The sequence below is a fragment of the Rousettus aegyptiacus genome, unplaced genomic scaffold, assembly GCF_014176215.1.
Source record: "Rousettus aegyptiacus isolate mRouAeg1 unplaced genomic scaffold, mRouAeg1.p scaffold_m13_p_5, whole genome shotgun sequence".
Lineage (NCBI taxonomy): Eukaryota > Metazoa > Chordata > Mammalia > Chiroptera > Pteropodidae > Rousettus > Rousettus aegyptiacus.
The window spans coordinates 88,241,745-88,257,113 of NW_023416308.1; the positions used below are offsets into that span (position 1 = coordinate 88,241,745).

General features: G+C 52.1%; 1 protein-coding gene across 11 annotated transcripts in view; it reads right to left on the reverse strand.

The window, feature by feature from the left end:
- The window catches only part of PLEKHA7 (pleckstrin homology domain containing A7), a 205,467-nt gene that overhangs the window by 9,681 nt on the left and 180,417 nt on the right, over positions 1–15,369 (reverse strand). For 9 of the 11 annotated variants that reach the window (XM_036221756.1, XM_036221759.1, XM_036221765.1 and 6 more), the window contains 10 exons: positions 14,730–14,838; positions 14,359–14,585; positions 11,403–11,591; positions 11,187–11,304; positions 9,191–9,294; positions 8,369–8,569; positions 5,356–5,514; positions 3,068–3,201; positions 2,171–2,313; positions 483–593 (listed from right to left, as the gene is read on the reverse strand). In XM_036221756.1, the coding sequence (XP_036077649.1) occupies positions 493–593; positions 2,171–2,313; positions 3,068–3,201; positions 5,356–5,514; positions 8,369–8,569; positions 9,191–9,294; positions 11,187–11,304; positions 11,403–11,591; positions 14,359–14,585; positions 14,730–14,838 (1,485 nt within the window). In that variant the 3' untranslated portion in view covers positions 483–492. The remainder of the gene's footprint in view (positions 1–482; positions 594–2,170; positions 2,314–3,067; positions 3,202–5,355; positions 5,515–8,368; positions 8,570–9,190; positions 9,295–11,186; positions 11,305–11,402; positions 11,592–14,358; positions 14,586–14,729; positions 14,839–15,369) is intronic. The other 2 variants (XM_036221757.1, XM_016139538.2) reach the window with 2 other exon arrangements.

The following is a 15,369-nucleotide window of genomic DNA, read 5'->3' on the forward strand; positions in this document are numbered from 1 at the left end:
ACTCTCCACCCTGAGGTGCTCCAGTGACTAAAAGGGCAGTCCTAGTCCCTGTGACCTACAGTGAGGCCACAACCCCTCACGGGGCCCCAGTTTCCTCATCTGTAAACCGGACTTTCTCCAGTCTTCCAGTTCTTCAATTTCTTTGGTCCAAGCCCCAAGCGGCCCTGATCCCCTGCACTCTCCAGCCGGCGGGAAGGGAGAGCAGGGTGAGGAGGGGAGCGGTTTAGCTCTTGAGATTTCTGGGAGGTGGGAGGCTTGGGTCTTACGGCCTTTACTGTATTAGAGCTACTGAGGATAGAGTTCCTAAAACGCATCGCCCCTCCCCCCCCCCACACACACACCAGTCCAGGTGGTCTCCCCAGCGGCCGCTTTGCCACAGGAAGGAAGCGTCAGCGGGTGGCACTGCAATCTTCGCAGCAACAGGGGAGGGAGGGGCGGGGCATGCGCGGCGCGGGGAGGGCACGCCAGGCAGCGGCTCTTACTTGGACGGTGTTAGACAAAGGTGTAGTGGAGTCCGTTGCTTAAGGGGGGGTAAGGTGGCACGGTCCTGGCGGACAGAGGGGCTTTAGGCGGGAGGAGGGCCAGCTGCTGCGCTAGACGGGCACACAGGAATTAAGCGGTGTGTTAGGCTCCCCGTCTGTTCCTGCAGCGCGAGACGCCCCACTTGGCAGGGCTGCGTGGCGTGAGCCCCGCCGCCCACCATTAAAGGCCTGGGCTTGGTGGGCGGGGGCACATCGGTGGGGCCTGCAGATCCCAGATGTGTCTCTGGGATGGGAGAGAGAGCAAGAGGGAAGCAGGGCTGAAGCACACAGGTGGCCACTCTGCGGGGAAGTGAGGGAGGCCCCGCTAACTGTTCAGTCTGGGGCCTGCTGGTGGTAAGGAAGCCAGGGACCGTCGGCCCACGTGGGTAGAGCAAGCACAAGCTGGACAGGAGGGTGCTCATGGCAGGAGTACCCCCACTGGAACCCTCGGCATGGGGAGGAGCTCAAAACTGCTGGGGTGGGCCACAGGGAGCCCTGGAGCATGAGAAGGAGGGGTCTGGGAGAGCCATCTCCTGTCTCCCCTGCCACAGAAAGCCACATTGACTTCTCACCCCACTTAGCATGTCCTCCAAGGGAGTCAGGACAGCAGCAATCTCAGGGACTCTGTGTAGGATCAGGACATTGGGGCAGAGAACAGGCTTCTGCTGAGATCCAGGCCCCTCCCCTTGTCCTTGGTCACCCCTATGGCTTCTTGAGGCACCATCAAAGCTCTGCTTTCCAGACCAGACTCCCCAGGTCCCTTGGTCACTTCTAGATCCTTTGGCCAGGGTCAGAATACTGGTGGGGATTGACAGAGCTTCAGGCTCTATGACCACACCACTCCAGAAGGCCTAGGGCACACTCGCCAAAGGCATCACCTAGCCCACAGTGGCCTCTGCATTTGGGGAGAAACTACCGGGTGAACGGTGAGGGCACACACGGGGAGGGGAGTGGTGGGTGGAGGAAGGAGTCAGGAGTCTCTTTCCTGGCTAAGAAAGCCGTTTTACACATGCACACGTACTTGCAGATCCAGGCATGCAGCACGTACACGCACACACGTGCGTGCGCGCGCACACACACACACACTCCCTTTCCACAGTGCTGTTTTTATCCATTGGCCGACAAGGTCCCACTTCCCTAGTCCTGCTTTCTGGCACACGTCACTCACCCTAAGGCGAATGACGGCTTTGATTTGGAGACCAAAGCAGGGGTCCCAGGGAGGACTAGAGGGCCCCATTCTGCCCTGCAAGAAATCCAAGCACCAACAGCTCTGCTGGCCCCTGTTATGAGGCCAGAAATCACAGCCTTGGCCCCTGGCTCAGAGGCCTGAAAAACCTGTTCTTAACCAACAATCTCAGAGAAAGCAGGAGTAGTGGCATCACCCACCCCTAGCTTGAAGAATGAGCAAGAGACCCCCTCTCCCAGGCCTTCCTCTGACGCTCCTGAGGTGCAGGCCCCTCCACTGCCTGGCCTGCCCCACGGCACCTTCCGAGCTGTGGTGTTCATGGGACAGGAGAACACACCGCTGGCCCTTGACTACCAAGCTCGACACCTGGTTTTCCACAGATCCCCCGGCAGGCCTTGTGGGCCCTGGGCCGCAGGGGCAGAGAGTAGGACGCAGCCCTGGAGGCTGGCTTACGTGGCCTCACCTGCCACCTGCTTGCTGCGCTGGGAGGCCTCAGAAGCCAGGGCGTAGGAGATGTTGATGATGCGCTCCTGCTCCTGCAGCTGCGAGTCCAGGTCGGCCACGCTGTTCCGGTCCTGGCCTGAGGCCGGCTGCAGGTTGCACATGCTGCAGGAGGGCCAGAAAGCAGGCTGTGGGCCCCTGCCACCCCGGCATCCACCCCAGGAGAGGAGGGTCTTCCTGGCTTAAAGGATCTCATCCTTGTAAGGGTTATCAGATAAAAACGGTCTACACTCCCTCTAGACACAGATATGGGTGCTTCTCCCCAAATACCAAAACAATCACAGCTTTGTTCCCTCCTCTGGGGAAAATCACAGACCTCAAGGTAAGTGCTCCAGCTCTGAGCTCCTGTTAAATCCAAGTGTGAAACAGCTACCTTAGCTCTGAACAGAAGGCCCTCAAATACCAGGCTTACATTTGTGAAGCTATGAAAGCTGAGGGGACAGGAAAGCCACTACTTAGGGGCCCATCACGGCCTCCTGGGAAATGGCCAAGGCCTCTGGGGCCTTGGAACAAGTCTGGAGCCCCTGGCTCTGGTCTACAGGTCTCTGTGCAAGAACAAGAGCCCTAACGCTGGGAGCTACAATTGTGTCCACTTTACCGCCATACTTGGCTTCATCGCCACACTTGCCAGGGTCGCTGGACATGGGATGAGCCTTCTACGAGTGTTTTAGCACTTCCCAGATAACCCAGGCTAGCTTCCTCGCCGACCTGCTGGTGACGTGCTGAGTGCCAGCCTTCCCCTTCCAGTGAGGAGGCCTGGCTAAACACACACCTAGCCAGTTTGCCCAGGGCCTTCCCAACAGACACCCCAGGGGGCGGGGCTGGCGGGCTGCCAGAACCTGGCAGTGCGAGTGCAGACCTGGACCGGGTGAGGATGTTGCGGATCTTCTCAGCTTTGCGGTACCGCGCCTGCAGCTCCTCTAGGCTGGGCGGTTCTTCGGGATCCAGCTCCACGTAACGCTCGGGGATGGGGACCTTCTCTGGTTTGGACAGCTAAGGAGAGGACCAGGAGGTGGGCAGAGGCTCAGATGTTTGGGTTCGGGACCTGCTCCCCACCCTGTCCCCCATGAAGAAGCACACGTTGCCCAGAGAGGTGAAGTGACTTGCCAAGACCACACTGGCAGTCCACAGTCTGTGTTCTTTCCACTACACCAGACAAGCACCTACAGGCTGAGGGGAGGGGAGGGGGAGACAAACAACTGGGCGAGAAGCCCTCAGGATCACATGATCATCCTCCATGCCACCCTCAACATGATCCGGACCTTGCCAGCCTCTCCGGCCACACTGTCGCACCATGTGGCCCTCTGTCCTTGCTCACTCCTCTGCCTGGGACACTCTTCCTCTGTTCCACTGACTCTTCCTCATCATTCCGACTTCACCTCCAGATGCCTTCCCTGACTGCACTCCTCTTTTCTGTTCGTCTCTCCACTGTCTGTGCAAGGACCTGGCACCTAATAGTCTATCGCTAAATACTCTTTGGATGGGTGGACAGATGGATGCGTAGATGAGCGAGAAGGTGGATGAGGTGAGTGGGTGAAGGGATGGCTGAGTGGATGGCTAGGTAGTTGCATGTAAGGAAGTGATAGTAATTTCTGTCTCTACAAAAGCTCCTCAGATGTGGACAGGAGGCAGCCATGCTTACTTATTGTTTCTAGAGGAAAATGGGCCCTGACTCCTCCCCCTCTCTCTCACAAACCCAGTAGCAACCTCAGCTTGGTGAAATCTCTCTAAGAACACTCAAGGCAACTTTTATACACTCCAGGGAATTTTTTCCTCCTTGAGCTACAATGGCACATTAAAATGGGGTTGGTTGAAGCTTCTAAAAACAAGCTAAATCCAATCCCTGGGCAAATCTGGACTTGAATTAAACCCAGACAACCCTTTCATTCTGGTGAGAGATGGCAAGAAATAAGCTCTTCTCTGTTGTTTCCAATGAGGGCAGATCCAGAGGAGGAAGTAGATTACATTGTAGCAGGAGGGATTTAGGTTAGAGATAAGGAAGGACTTTTTCTCCTGGCTGGCAGGCCAGTTAGGACACTAAAGAAAGCAATTTAATTGCCAAGACAGCATGTAGAAGCTTCTTTTGTGAATCTGAGAAAGTACAGACCTTTGGCTATTTCAGAGGTGCCAAAGAAAAAGGGTCTCAGGACGTGGAACTAATTAACCCCTGGAGCCCCAGCTGACCCCAGAAGTCATCTTCCATAGGTGTCAATTTGCTCATATGCAGCTAAATCTATCCTTCATGTGGTGAGAGCAGTTCCTCTTATGAAGTTTCAGGCCAGGCAAGTCCTCACACAAATGTTTTTGGGATATCTGTAGGCCACTGCATGTTTCATTCAACAGTTATCATTCAGCAAATATTTATGGAGCACCTACTCTGTGCAGACCTATCTCAAGAGGGACAAAAGTAAACCAAACAGTCATTAGACTCTGCCCTACAGAGCTTACAAAAGACACAGTAGGCCACAGGAGACCACCCTATGTCTCAAAGACCCTGAGTCTGTCACTCTCTGATTCCCTTTCTCTCCACCTGTGTAGAGACGTTCCTGATTGCTAGAGATCCAGGGGTTTACTTGCTTTCCTAGGCCTGCCTGTCATGATATATTTGAGCCAGCAGAGGGCGGTAAAAGAATTCAAACCAGAACTGTTGGGTCTCCTAATCTCTGCCCCGGCTGGAAATCTCATCTGTGACTTTCAAATCCAGCCTCCCTTTTCTCTAAATCCTCTTGCCCAAGTCGACCTGACTGGGCCAGTTGCAAGACCATTCCCAGGTTTTCTGGAGAATGTTTTCTAATAATTACTTCATCACATGCCAATTATGTGCCGGCTCCAAACTCAACACCTTCTGATCATTCCTAATCCTCTGGGCAATACACTGAGTCAGTTAATCCCCCTCACAACCCACTTTACCATTGAGAAAAACAAGGTACAAAGAGGTTAAATGACTTGTCCCAAATTACAGAGAGATACAGATTTGAACCTGCATTAGGACACTGGGCTTTTATTGTCTCGAGCCGCTATCCACCCTATCTCCTGGGCCACAATGAAGCTGAGCCTTGTCCTCATTCAGGACAACACCCCTCAGTGCCGCTGGGGGCCCGAAGGCCATGCCTCCTCGAGGAGCGTGAAGGAAGCCCCTGCCCTCACCTCTCTGCTGATGTCCAAGTCATAGTCTTGTGGTTCCAGGTCCAACTCAGTGACAGGCATAGCCTGCACTTTCAACCAGCCATTCTCCTCCTTGTCCTTTCTTCCCCCTTGCATGGCCCGATCCAGCAACTGCAGGTCAAAGTCCTGCTCGCGTTTCCACTGGCAACAGAATAAGAGGGTGAAATGTAGTCACTTCCTGACTGCTACTGGAGCCATGCCGGTCCCCTTCTGGATGGGTCTCGCAGGTCCTGGGGTCCCTGAGAAGACAGGCCTGGCCTGTGACTCACTGGGGAAAAGCTGTGTAACCACAGATCTCAACCTCCTCACATCTAAAACAAGGTAAACAGTTTTATGACACATGTAGTCCTTGCTATATGCTGTAACTGTCTGTGTAAAGGAGGATGAGGCCTCTGTCCCTTTTCTAGGGCCTGATTCCAGACTGAGTTCTCTCTGATCTGGGTTTCCTGAGGGTTCAAACAAGCACCCTAGGGCACAGGTCAAAAACCCACGACCTTAGATTCAATGGTCCCCGGGGATACAGGAGGCTCCCAGGTCCAAGAGGGTGACCCCAAAACAGAACCTGGGACAGAGCTCCAGAGGAGGGATTTGCCCCTTCTGCTGCCCCACAGTCATGAAGGCTTTCTGATTCAGGGGCCATACGTCTCAGCTCAGAAATAATGGAAAACGACAAGCCCTTTGAGGCTCTGGAATACCAAGGGCATCTCTAATGGGTATTCCCAACAGGATACATTGAGGAGTGGGGGTACTGATTTCACAGTGGGGCTGGGGAGGTCCAAGCAAGAACAGCTTGTGGTCAGTGAGGCAAATAAACCTTTGCGTATCATGGCATCTATTTGGGGCAGATTTTAAGTTAGAAAAAAGAAGAAAAAACATATAAAATTGAAATGCTAAATCAAATGCAAAATTTCCAAGTCTGTTCCTCACTATTAACCTTTTAACAAATGTCTCCTCACATAAGGAAACTCTAACTGGCCATTTCAAGATCCAGGCACAACTGTGCAGCTCCGTGGCAGCCTTTCTAATCACCTGTGGCCCGCATCCTCACAGGCCTTTGACACTGAGCAGGTTTTGAGAGAAGGGAACAGGCTCTGAGCCTCTCTTCTCTTGAGCAGAAGCCAAGCAGATGCTTCACGATCCCAGGTCACCTCCTCCCTCCCACCACATCCACCTAACAGAGTCCCAAGCAGTCACAAGTCTCTTCGATGAGCCCACATGTCCCCTAAGGCTCCAAACTCATAGCCATATCCTCACATATCACCCATTCATGCACAAGCTCTCAATGCTGATTCCAAATCAATACAATTGCTCTTAAGTGATGGTTTCCAATCACAGTATGAAAGGATTAAGTGGTTGACATTTCAGAAGTGAAAAATTAATTTAATGATTCACAAAGGAAAAGCACATGTTCTTACACGCTCACAGGTGCCCCAGATAGAGACAAGCCCTCATTTAAACCCAGCCTGATTGTTTCCACAAACAGAAAAAGATCACTAGGCTCTACAGTGTATCCTGGGGAAGAACCACGCCAATCCATTATCATTAAACAACACGTTTATTGGCGTTGATACAGAGACTGACACAAGTCTTTTTTTTTTTTAAGAGAAAAATTACAAGGTATTCAAGTTACGATTTTTAGATAATCTTTCTACATTTGAGACATCAGGTTGTAAAAGGTCAGTGTTACCCCACGTGACATTTGCTTATAAAGTTTAGAAGTTACTGGCTTTGCAGCTTTTCAGGATATGAGCGTCCTGGCTCTTACCCCTTTGGTGTCTGAGCTAACAGCTGCAGAGAGGCCTTGTGGATACAGAACATATTCTCCTATCTATTCAAGTTATTAAATACTAGAAACACAAAAAAGTTTTCCATAAGAAACTGTGTGATGAGACTGGAAGAATTAAAACCGAACCACCTTAGACTTGGTAGAATTTATTCAAATGTACAATCGCCGAAGTCCGTGCCTACTGTCCAGGGGTAAGGCATGGACTTTGATAAATTCGTAAGGTGCCGACCTCTGCCAATGACCACGACCTTCGGGTGGCAGGTTGGCTCAGTCTTGTGCGGTAGCTTTTGGGATGAGTGAATTATGAGTCAGTAGGCCTGCATGAAGGGCACAGCAGACAGGTGAGTCACGCGTGGGAGTGCTCGCTAGGCTATGGAGACAAGAGCTGCTATTACAAGCCCAGTAACGAAGAGCACAGGCCAGTTAGAGAATGTTCAATGCAAATTAGAAGCTTCTGTAAACACAATCAGGCAGGATTAGAGAGGCAATGAGCGGTAACACTAAAAGCAAAAGAGCTTGTGCAATGAATTAGGGAGAAAAGAGTCAGGCTAGATGTCTACGGAAACACTTAATTTCAAACAACAGGGAAAGTCACATGGGATGTTTCCAAAACGGACCTAAGGCGACTGTGGGCAGGGTGCAGTGCCTGGAAGCACCACCAGGGGGCAGCACAAATTCCCTGGCTCTCCTGGGGCACCACGAGGCCTGTCAGCACCACAAGCGGTGGGAGACCACAGCCCTGAGTTGTGGGACATGACCCTGTGCTCAGTTGCCCCACAGGGCATCTGCTTGGACGTTGGAGAGGCTGGTTGGCTGTGCTGCTCATCAAATTATATCACCACCGTCCTCCTCCTCCACTTCTCAAATCCTTGAACCCTGTACATATTACCAAGTCCTTGATTAAGCTGAGAGACTCTGAATGCCCACAAAGGCCCCTTTCAAACTCAGCTCAGAGAACTGACTTCGGACATTTTCTCTGGCTCCTCTGCTCCTGCCATGACATTCTCACTCCTACTCTGGTTCCGGGTCACACTCTGATCAGGTCACACCTGTGTCTTGCTTGGTGGACAAAACAGCCCTGTGAGATGTTCTCTGAACCATTTAGTCAATGGTCTGCTCTCTCAGGGGTATAACGAGCTTGTGTTTGGAGGACTTGGGGAAGCTCAGCTCCCTGCCCCAGCCCCGCCTGCCTGGACCCTCCTAACATACTGAGCCGAGATCTCCAGGGAGTGGCTGGCTGAGGTAGCGGGACGCGGGCAGACCCGGCCTCTCCCCTTGGCTCAGCGTCCTCTTTCGCTCGCGGACCAGGGCCTTCTGGTGCCGCTTCATGCGCTCGAGCTGCTCCTCCGCAGTCATCCTGCCCCGCTGGTGGTCCCCTGAGTACAGGCGCTCCAAGGCACTCCTGGGTCTCTGAGGAGGAAGGGGTGAGAAACGGAGCAGCTGGGTGGGGAATGCAGGGGGCAGCCACCTGCTGGCTTCACTCCCGTCCTGTGTCTCTTTCACACACACACACACACACACACACACACACACACACACACACACTCATTCACTCGATCTAGTTGGGCTCCTCTCAGCCACAGAGAATCGCATACTCTAAGCACATTCCTGGACATGATACCCCAGCCCTCACAGGCTGTCTGGGCAGCACCACATTCTGCAGATACAGACACTGAGGCCCAGGCCCATCCACTCAGATATATATGCAGCATGTGATGAGGTCAGAACTCAGGGTGCAGACATCCTGGGCCCCCTCCTGTGAGCCTGACAAGCTGAGAAGAAAGATGTGTGTGTGGGGGGGCAGGGGTGTGCTCAGGAAATGGAAAGGGTAGCATGATGCCTTTTTTGGTAGGCAGTGGGAAACACATCACTGAGCACATGGTGACAGGAACCCTGAGCTCAGGAGGGACTGAGGTCACCTCAGAGGCCATCTCCAGCGCTCAGAGGATCACCAGCCATTATCCACCTTGGAGCCCTTCCCTCTGTGCATAAGGGAGCAGTGAGCTCCTCCAACTTCTCAAGGCCACTCACAGGGAAGGTCATCTTGCTGCTTTCGGTATTCAGACCCCTCCGGAGGGTGACATATGGAGCAATGGTGGACGACTGCTGGAGCCTTGATGTGGACCCTGAGAGCCCTTATGGAGGAAAGAGAAATGCAAGTGTATTTGTGGTGAGGTGGAAAGGCCAAGAGCCCCCTGTAATCACTTCCGCTCCTGTGAGGGGACCACAGGACCCAGCCAACAACCCACTCTTCTTCCTCGCCAGAACCTGGAAGTGCGAGGCTCCAGGTAGAGGATGAGGGGTCAGCCCAGGGGTATCCTCTGTCCCCAATAGGGGACAGTGTCTCGACAGATCTGTGGGCTACCTTAGTCTTCCCTCAAAAGCAGAAGACCGGGGCTGCTTGGTAGGTAGAAAGGATGAAGAGGTAGGAATGCCCTCATCCCTTCTTTCCAATGAACTCTCATGCATCTTGCATGACCAGCTCAGATGTCCCACCTGTGTGAAGGCCCCCAGCAGAAGGATATCTCCCACATTCACTGACCACATACTTGTCTAACTAGATTGCAAATTCAATAATGCCTGGTTGACTGAATGAATGACTGAATGAAGGGAAAGAAAGTGCCACCAAACATTTACTGAGCGCTTACTATGTAACAGGGCAGTCACCGCTTATAGATTTTGTCCCGCTGGCCCTACAAAGCAAGCATTACTTAACTATTGTAGAGGTGCACGGTCTGAGGCTCAGAGAGATTAAGAGAAGCAGCTGACCATGTGCTTCCCATGTCTGGCTCTATGGCTCTGAGGAATCGCCTCGCCCTGGCTGGCTGGTGCCACGGGTTGTGCCTTCTCCACTAGCAGCGATTCTTATCAGGGGTGGTCTCCAGCCACTGGGAACAGGCATCCCGCTGACAGCAGACACCACTAGCATTTAGCACGTGGGAAAGAGAATGATAAATTCTCTGCAATGCCCAGAGAATTCCAAGCAACAAAGAATTGCCCTGCCCCAAATGCCACCAATACCACCATTCATAAACACCCCTTGGCCATACCAAGTGAAAGGTTGTACCATAATGAATGAAAGCACAGTGTCAATGGTTGCTGTGGCCCCAACTCAGCAAAATCAAGAGCCCACGCCCTGCAGAGACACAGCTCAGGACACAGCAAGCCTTGACACTGTGGTGGGCTGGGAGTCATACAACCCCACGGGTGCCGGAACCATGGCTGTGTGTCCTTCTGCGTCCACACCCAGCCAGTGGGGGAAAGCACCTGACCTTCCCCCACGGGGAGCAGGCAGGAGGAACAGATGAGGCAGCATGGTCCACCTGCTCAGGGGTTCCAGGAGGCCCCCCTTTAAGAAAACTAGAGAAAGAGAATATGGCTCTGGGAAAAATGGGATATGGTGAGCCTAAGGGCTGGAGTCTGTTCCCACGTCCATCTTGCAGGGATAGGGGAAGAGAGTGAGAACGAGGCCCAATTGAGGAAACTGTGTTTGTTTAAAGGATTTATTGAGTCTTAGAGTGACACAGAAGAGGAAATAATACTCTGGACGCCTGAGACGACCAAGCTGATGCAGTCACCAAACATCCCCTGCAGGGTACAGCGGCTTTGGAGCCAGAATACTGGGATTGGATTCTGGCTCCATCACTTATCGGCTAATTGGCAAATTACTTAATTTCTCTAAGCCCTAGTTTTCTTATCTCTAAAATGGGGATAATAATAGTACTTCCCTCATAGGATTATTATGAGTATTAACTAAGTGAATATAAAATGCTAAACACAACACGGTGCCAAGCTTTATAGTAATGGCTATTATCATTATTTCCAAAATCAGATGTGCTAAAGAGAAAGAAAATCAGGATGTGGGCCAGAGGAAGGAAGGATAGAGCCCAGCGCTCCCTGATGGCTGCTGCCCATGCTATGGTCCAATGCTGCACAGATGAGTACAAAGTGCTGGGCGAGGGTTGGGGAGCAGTGGTTGGTAGTGGTGGGGGTTCCCAGAAAGCCTCCATGGAGAGTGTTGCCTTACCTCTGCCTGGCAACGTCTGGTATCTGCTTTCAGAGCCCACAAGTCCCAGGGAAGTTGGGGCCGTGTCCCCACTGAAGGTCGCCAGCTCAGGCTCACTAACGTAAGATCGGAGCTCCACCTGTAGGCAAAGTCTGAGGCGGTCAAACCTGCCCAGCATCATGCCACCTCCCTCTCCCAGCCCACAGTGGGGCAAACTCCAGGGTCCTCCCTGCTCACCCTGGAGTCCCCGTTCACACACTGCCCCTGCTCCCGGTCTCGCTTCCTCTCATCCGACTGCCGCTTGAGGCCCCTCACTGAAGTGTGCCGGATGACGGTGGCCTCCCTTGGCAGAGGCGGCACGGCCGGCGGCTGGTCCTCAGGGCTGTAGAGCTCAGGGAGTGGGGGCCTGGGAGGTGCCTCGTCTTCCTGCTCAGAAAAAGGACCAGAATCAGTGCCCAGTGAGAGGGAGCTGGGGGAAGGACGCAGAGTGGCTTCACCACAGTGGTGACCCAAAGGGCCAGAACAGAGCATGACCACTTCAGCCCAAGCATGCCAACATTTCCCTTGGCTGAGCTGTAAAGAAAGGGGATGGCTCTGATCCAATCCCATTCTTCCCTTTGATGCACACATTTTTCAAAGTGTTATTTATATATATTGTGTCTCCAGATGCTGAACTCAGGTCTCCTGGGTCCATGCCCTCATTCCACTTGCGGAGAGTGCACCATGGTGGGAAGCAGGCTGGAGACTCTGCACTTATTGGCAGGTCTATGACAGCGCACCCGCCCCCTGCCCAAGAACAAACGCCTGCCCCCTCCACAGCTCTCAGACTGAGTCACTCACCGTCCCTGCACAGTCTTGGGATCCCTCTGGGCTCTCTGAGCACCAGCAGTTCCCAACCCTGACAAGATCTCAGAATCGCCAGTTTCTAAAAAGTGCCCCTGACCAGAAAGATAAACACGAACACTACCATAGACTGAAGGGAATAGAAATCTGGAGACGGAGTGTGGGAGGAAGACATTTTATTATTATTATTTTTATATCTTTTGATTTTGCACCTTTTGAGAGCATTATCTAATAAAAAAGTAAACAACATTAAATTCAAGAAAATAAGCCAATAAAAACGAAAGAACTATAGCTATGTGCAATAATGTGACTTGATTGCATACATATAATATTGAAGAAAAGATACAAGATACAAAAGAATAAACACGGTATTATATACAGGCAAAATTAAAGTATTTAGAGATTCAAACAGACGTAGGAAAACTAAAAAAAAAAAGGCAAGGAAATTATCCGAAAAGTCAAGACAGTGGTTCTTCAGCAGAAAGGGCCTGCACTGGGAAGGGACACACGGGCCCAAGGGCTTCAGGTTGCTACGAAGTTCTATTTCTTGGTCTGAGTGTTGGTAGAACAGTGGTCTCTTTATTATTATTTGTTAAATTATATATTCATGCTTTATCAATTTCTGGATGAATATAATTTCACAAATACAAAACAAACAGTAATTAAAAAAATGGTGAACCTGGTGAACATATATGTACATTATGGGAGGGAAGACCCCCAGTGACCCTGATGGTAACCCAGGTTGAAAAGCTCTGCTCTAGAGGACCAAGCTGTGGAAAGGAGTCTCTGTGATTTTCTATTCCAGGGGTCCCCCGCCCCCAGGCCGTGGACTCTTAGGCACCAGGCCGCATGGGAGGAGGTGAGTGGCGGGCAAGTGAGCAAACCTTCATCTGTATTTGCAGCCGCTCCCCAGCACTAGCATCACTGCCTCAGCTCCACCTCAGATCATCAGGCATTAGATCCTCATAGGAGCACCAGTCCCTGGTGCCAAAAAGGTTGGGAACTACTGCTCAATTCAGAGCTGCTTGCTGTGCCTAAGGGGAAACTCAGAGAGGGGATGGGCCTTGTCGGAGACCCCACTGAGAAAACAAGGGCCAGAATCCAGGCGGTCCGGTCCCCAGGCTAGCACCATTTCCCTCTGCTCCCCGTCCTGGCTGGCAGGCATCCAGCCTTAAGTCAGCAGCCATCTGCCCCAGCCATTCCTGCTGTTTGTTGTGCTACTTCTACCTCCTGTTTTGTGGCTGGTGCTCCATGCCTCTTAGATCTGGGACCGGGAAGTAGATCTCAAGATGAAGAAATTCACAATGACTCGGTCCCGGCACCTGTCTTCCAGTTCGAGGCCCTGGGCTGTGGCTGGAAGCAGGTAGATGGTGAGCACTGGGGTATGGGGACTTGCGTGTTTAAGCTAGCACTGCACACCGACCTCATCAGAGGTCCTAGGCACACATGCTGCCCAGGCAGAGCTCCTCCAAGCCTTTGTTGCAAAAATCTTGGAGGACCTCCTTCCAAGCTGCCCTCTACTGCGGCTTCTCTGGCACTTGGACCAGATACCTTGTGTGCTCCAGTCAAGGCTGGCCTAGCCCTGGAGATGTGAGCTATCATGGTACCTGACCTGGTCTTCTGTTTCCTTAGTCTCTTGTGCTCCCAGACTCTGAAGGGCTTGGACTCTCTCTCTGCCAGGTAACTGTGGTGTATGCCCAGGTAACCACATGGGTCACAGACCTACGTGACCTGGATTGAATGTCCAATTTAGATGGCAGATGGCACAGAGAATGTTCAGGAAATGTAGACTGAATTCACTAATATGGAGACCTTAAGCACATTTTAACACCTTTGGGTGTCAGTTCTCTTATCTGCCAGATGAAGATATTGACCTTCCTGTCCAGACTCTGTAAGGTTATTGCGAAGAAAAATACACCCTAAAATCCATCAGAGTGCTCAACTGTAGGTGAAGATAAAGAGACCCTTCTGCTGAGATGAGCTCCTTGTCCAAGGGCGAGTATAACCGCAGATTTGCAACGAGCTGCCACACAGCTCTCTGCAGGGCGCAGATCACAAATTCCACCTACTTAGCATAGTCACTTCTCGCGGGGTCTCAGTTTTCCCAACTGTAAAATGGGAGCAATGAGCTAGATTGTCTCTAAGGGCCTTTCTAACTCTAGGAGTCTGAGGTCCAATAGCAAGATACTCCTCCTCCTTAACTTCTCATGGCTCAGGACTCTGGCTGGTCCTCTCCCCAAGTTTTCCCCCAAAGCTTCTCTCCCAAGAGAAGCTGACCTGAGGACAGAGAGGGACAATCATCTGGCAGAGAGGAAACAGTGGCACTCAGCTCCAGGTCATCAATACTTACAACTTTGGGCTTCATCTTGGTTGGTGACTGAAGGGGGGACGTCACTTTCCTCAGCTGGGGAGGGTGAGGTCGGTACGGCACATAGGTCTGCAGCTGGGGGAAGAGCCGAACCTCCAGAGGGGTCCGCACAGGGCTGGTGGGGGGGCTGGGCTGCGGGGGCGGCTTGCTCTCAGAAGTCGAGAGTGAAGGCACAGACGGGTGAGGAAACAAAGGCACCGTTTTTCTCTCTAAGGGGCGTGGAGAGAAATGAAGGGTGGGATGGAACAAGGACCTCGGAGGACAAGAAGAGTGACTTACAGCATGACGACCCGACCTCCTCAGGGCCATCCCACCCACCCGGGTGCCGGCCTCTGGGAAGACGGCCCACTCACCCGGATTTTTGACTGATTCCACCAGAATTCTGAAGTTCTCCTTATTTGCACTCAGGCCTGCAATGACATCTTCAATCCTCCAGAGATCCTTCTGTATCTGTGATTTCTCCTGAGGAAACGAGGTGGTGGTTCATTTCCTTCTGAGGTCCTTACCCGAAGCTGCTTCTTAGGACTCATGCTGTCATTTCAGACAGGGCCCTCACCCTCGAGCATCCCCTTGAGGAACCCCACCAGGGAGACAGCCAAGCCTGCCTCACAGCTTTGTAGGGAAGTACAGACATGGAAGATGCCCAAGACCCAGGACAGGAACTTCCAAGCTCTTACCCATCCAACTTGCCTATTTTCGCCTAATCTGAAAATAGACTGACTTTAAATACTGTTTGAGTCCACTTCTGTGAGGTACCGGGAGTAGTCAGGGTACCTAGAAAGAGCACTCTGTGGGGAGAAGAGGAATGGGGATTGTTGTCTCACGGGTACCGAGTTCAGGTCTGCGAGACAAAAAGGGCTGTGGAGATGGGAGCACATGACGTGAATACACTTAACACTACCGAACTGTACCCCTAAAAATGCTCAAGGTGGTAAATTTTGTTATGCATATTTTACCACAACTTAAAAAATAGACCATCTTGGGCAACCATGG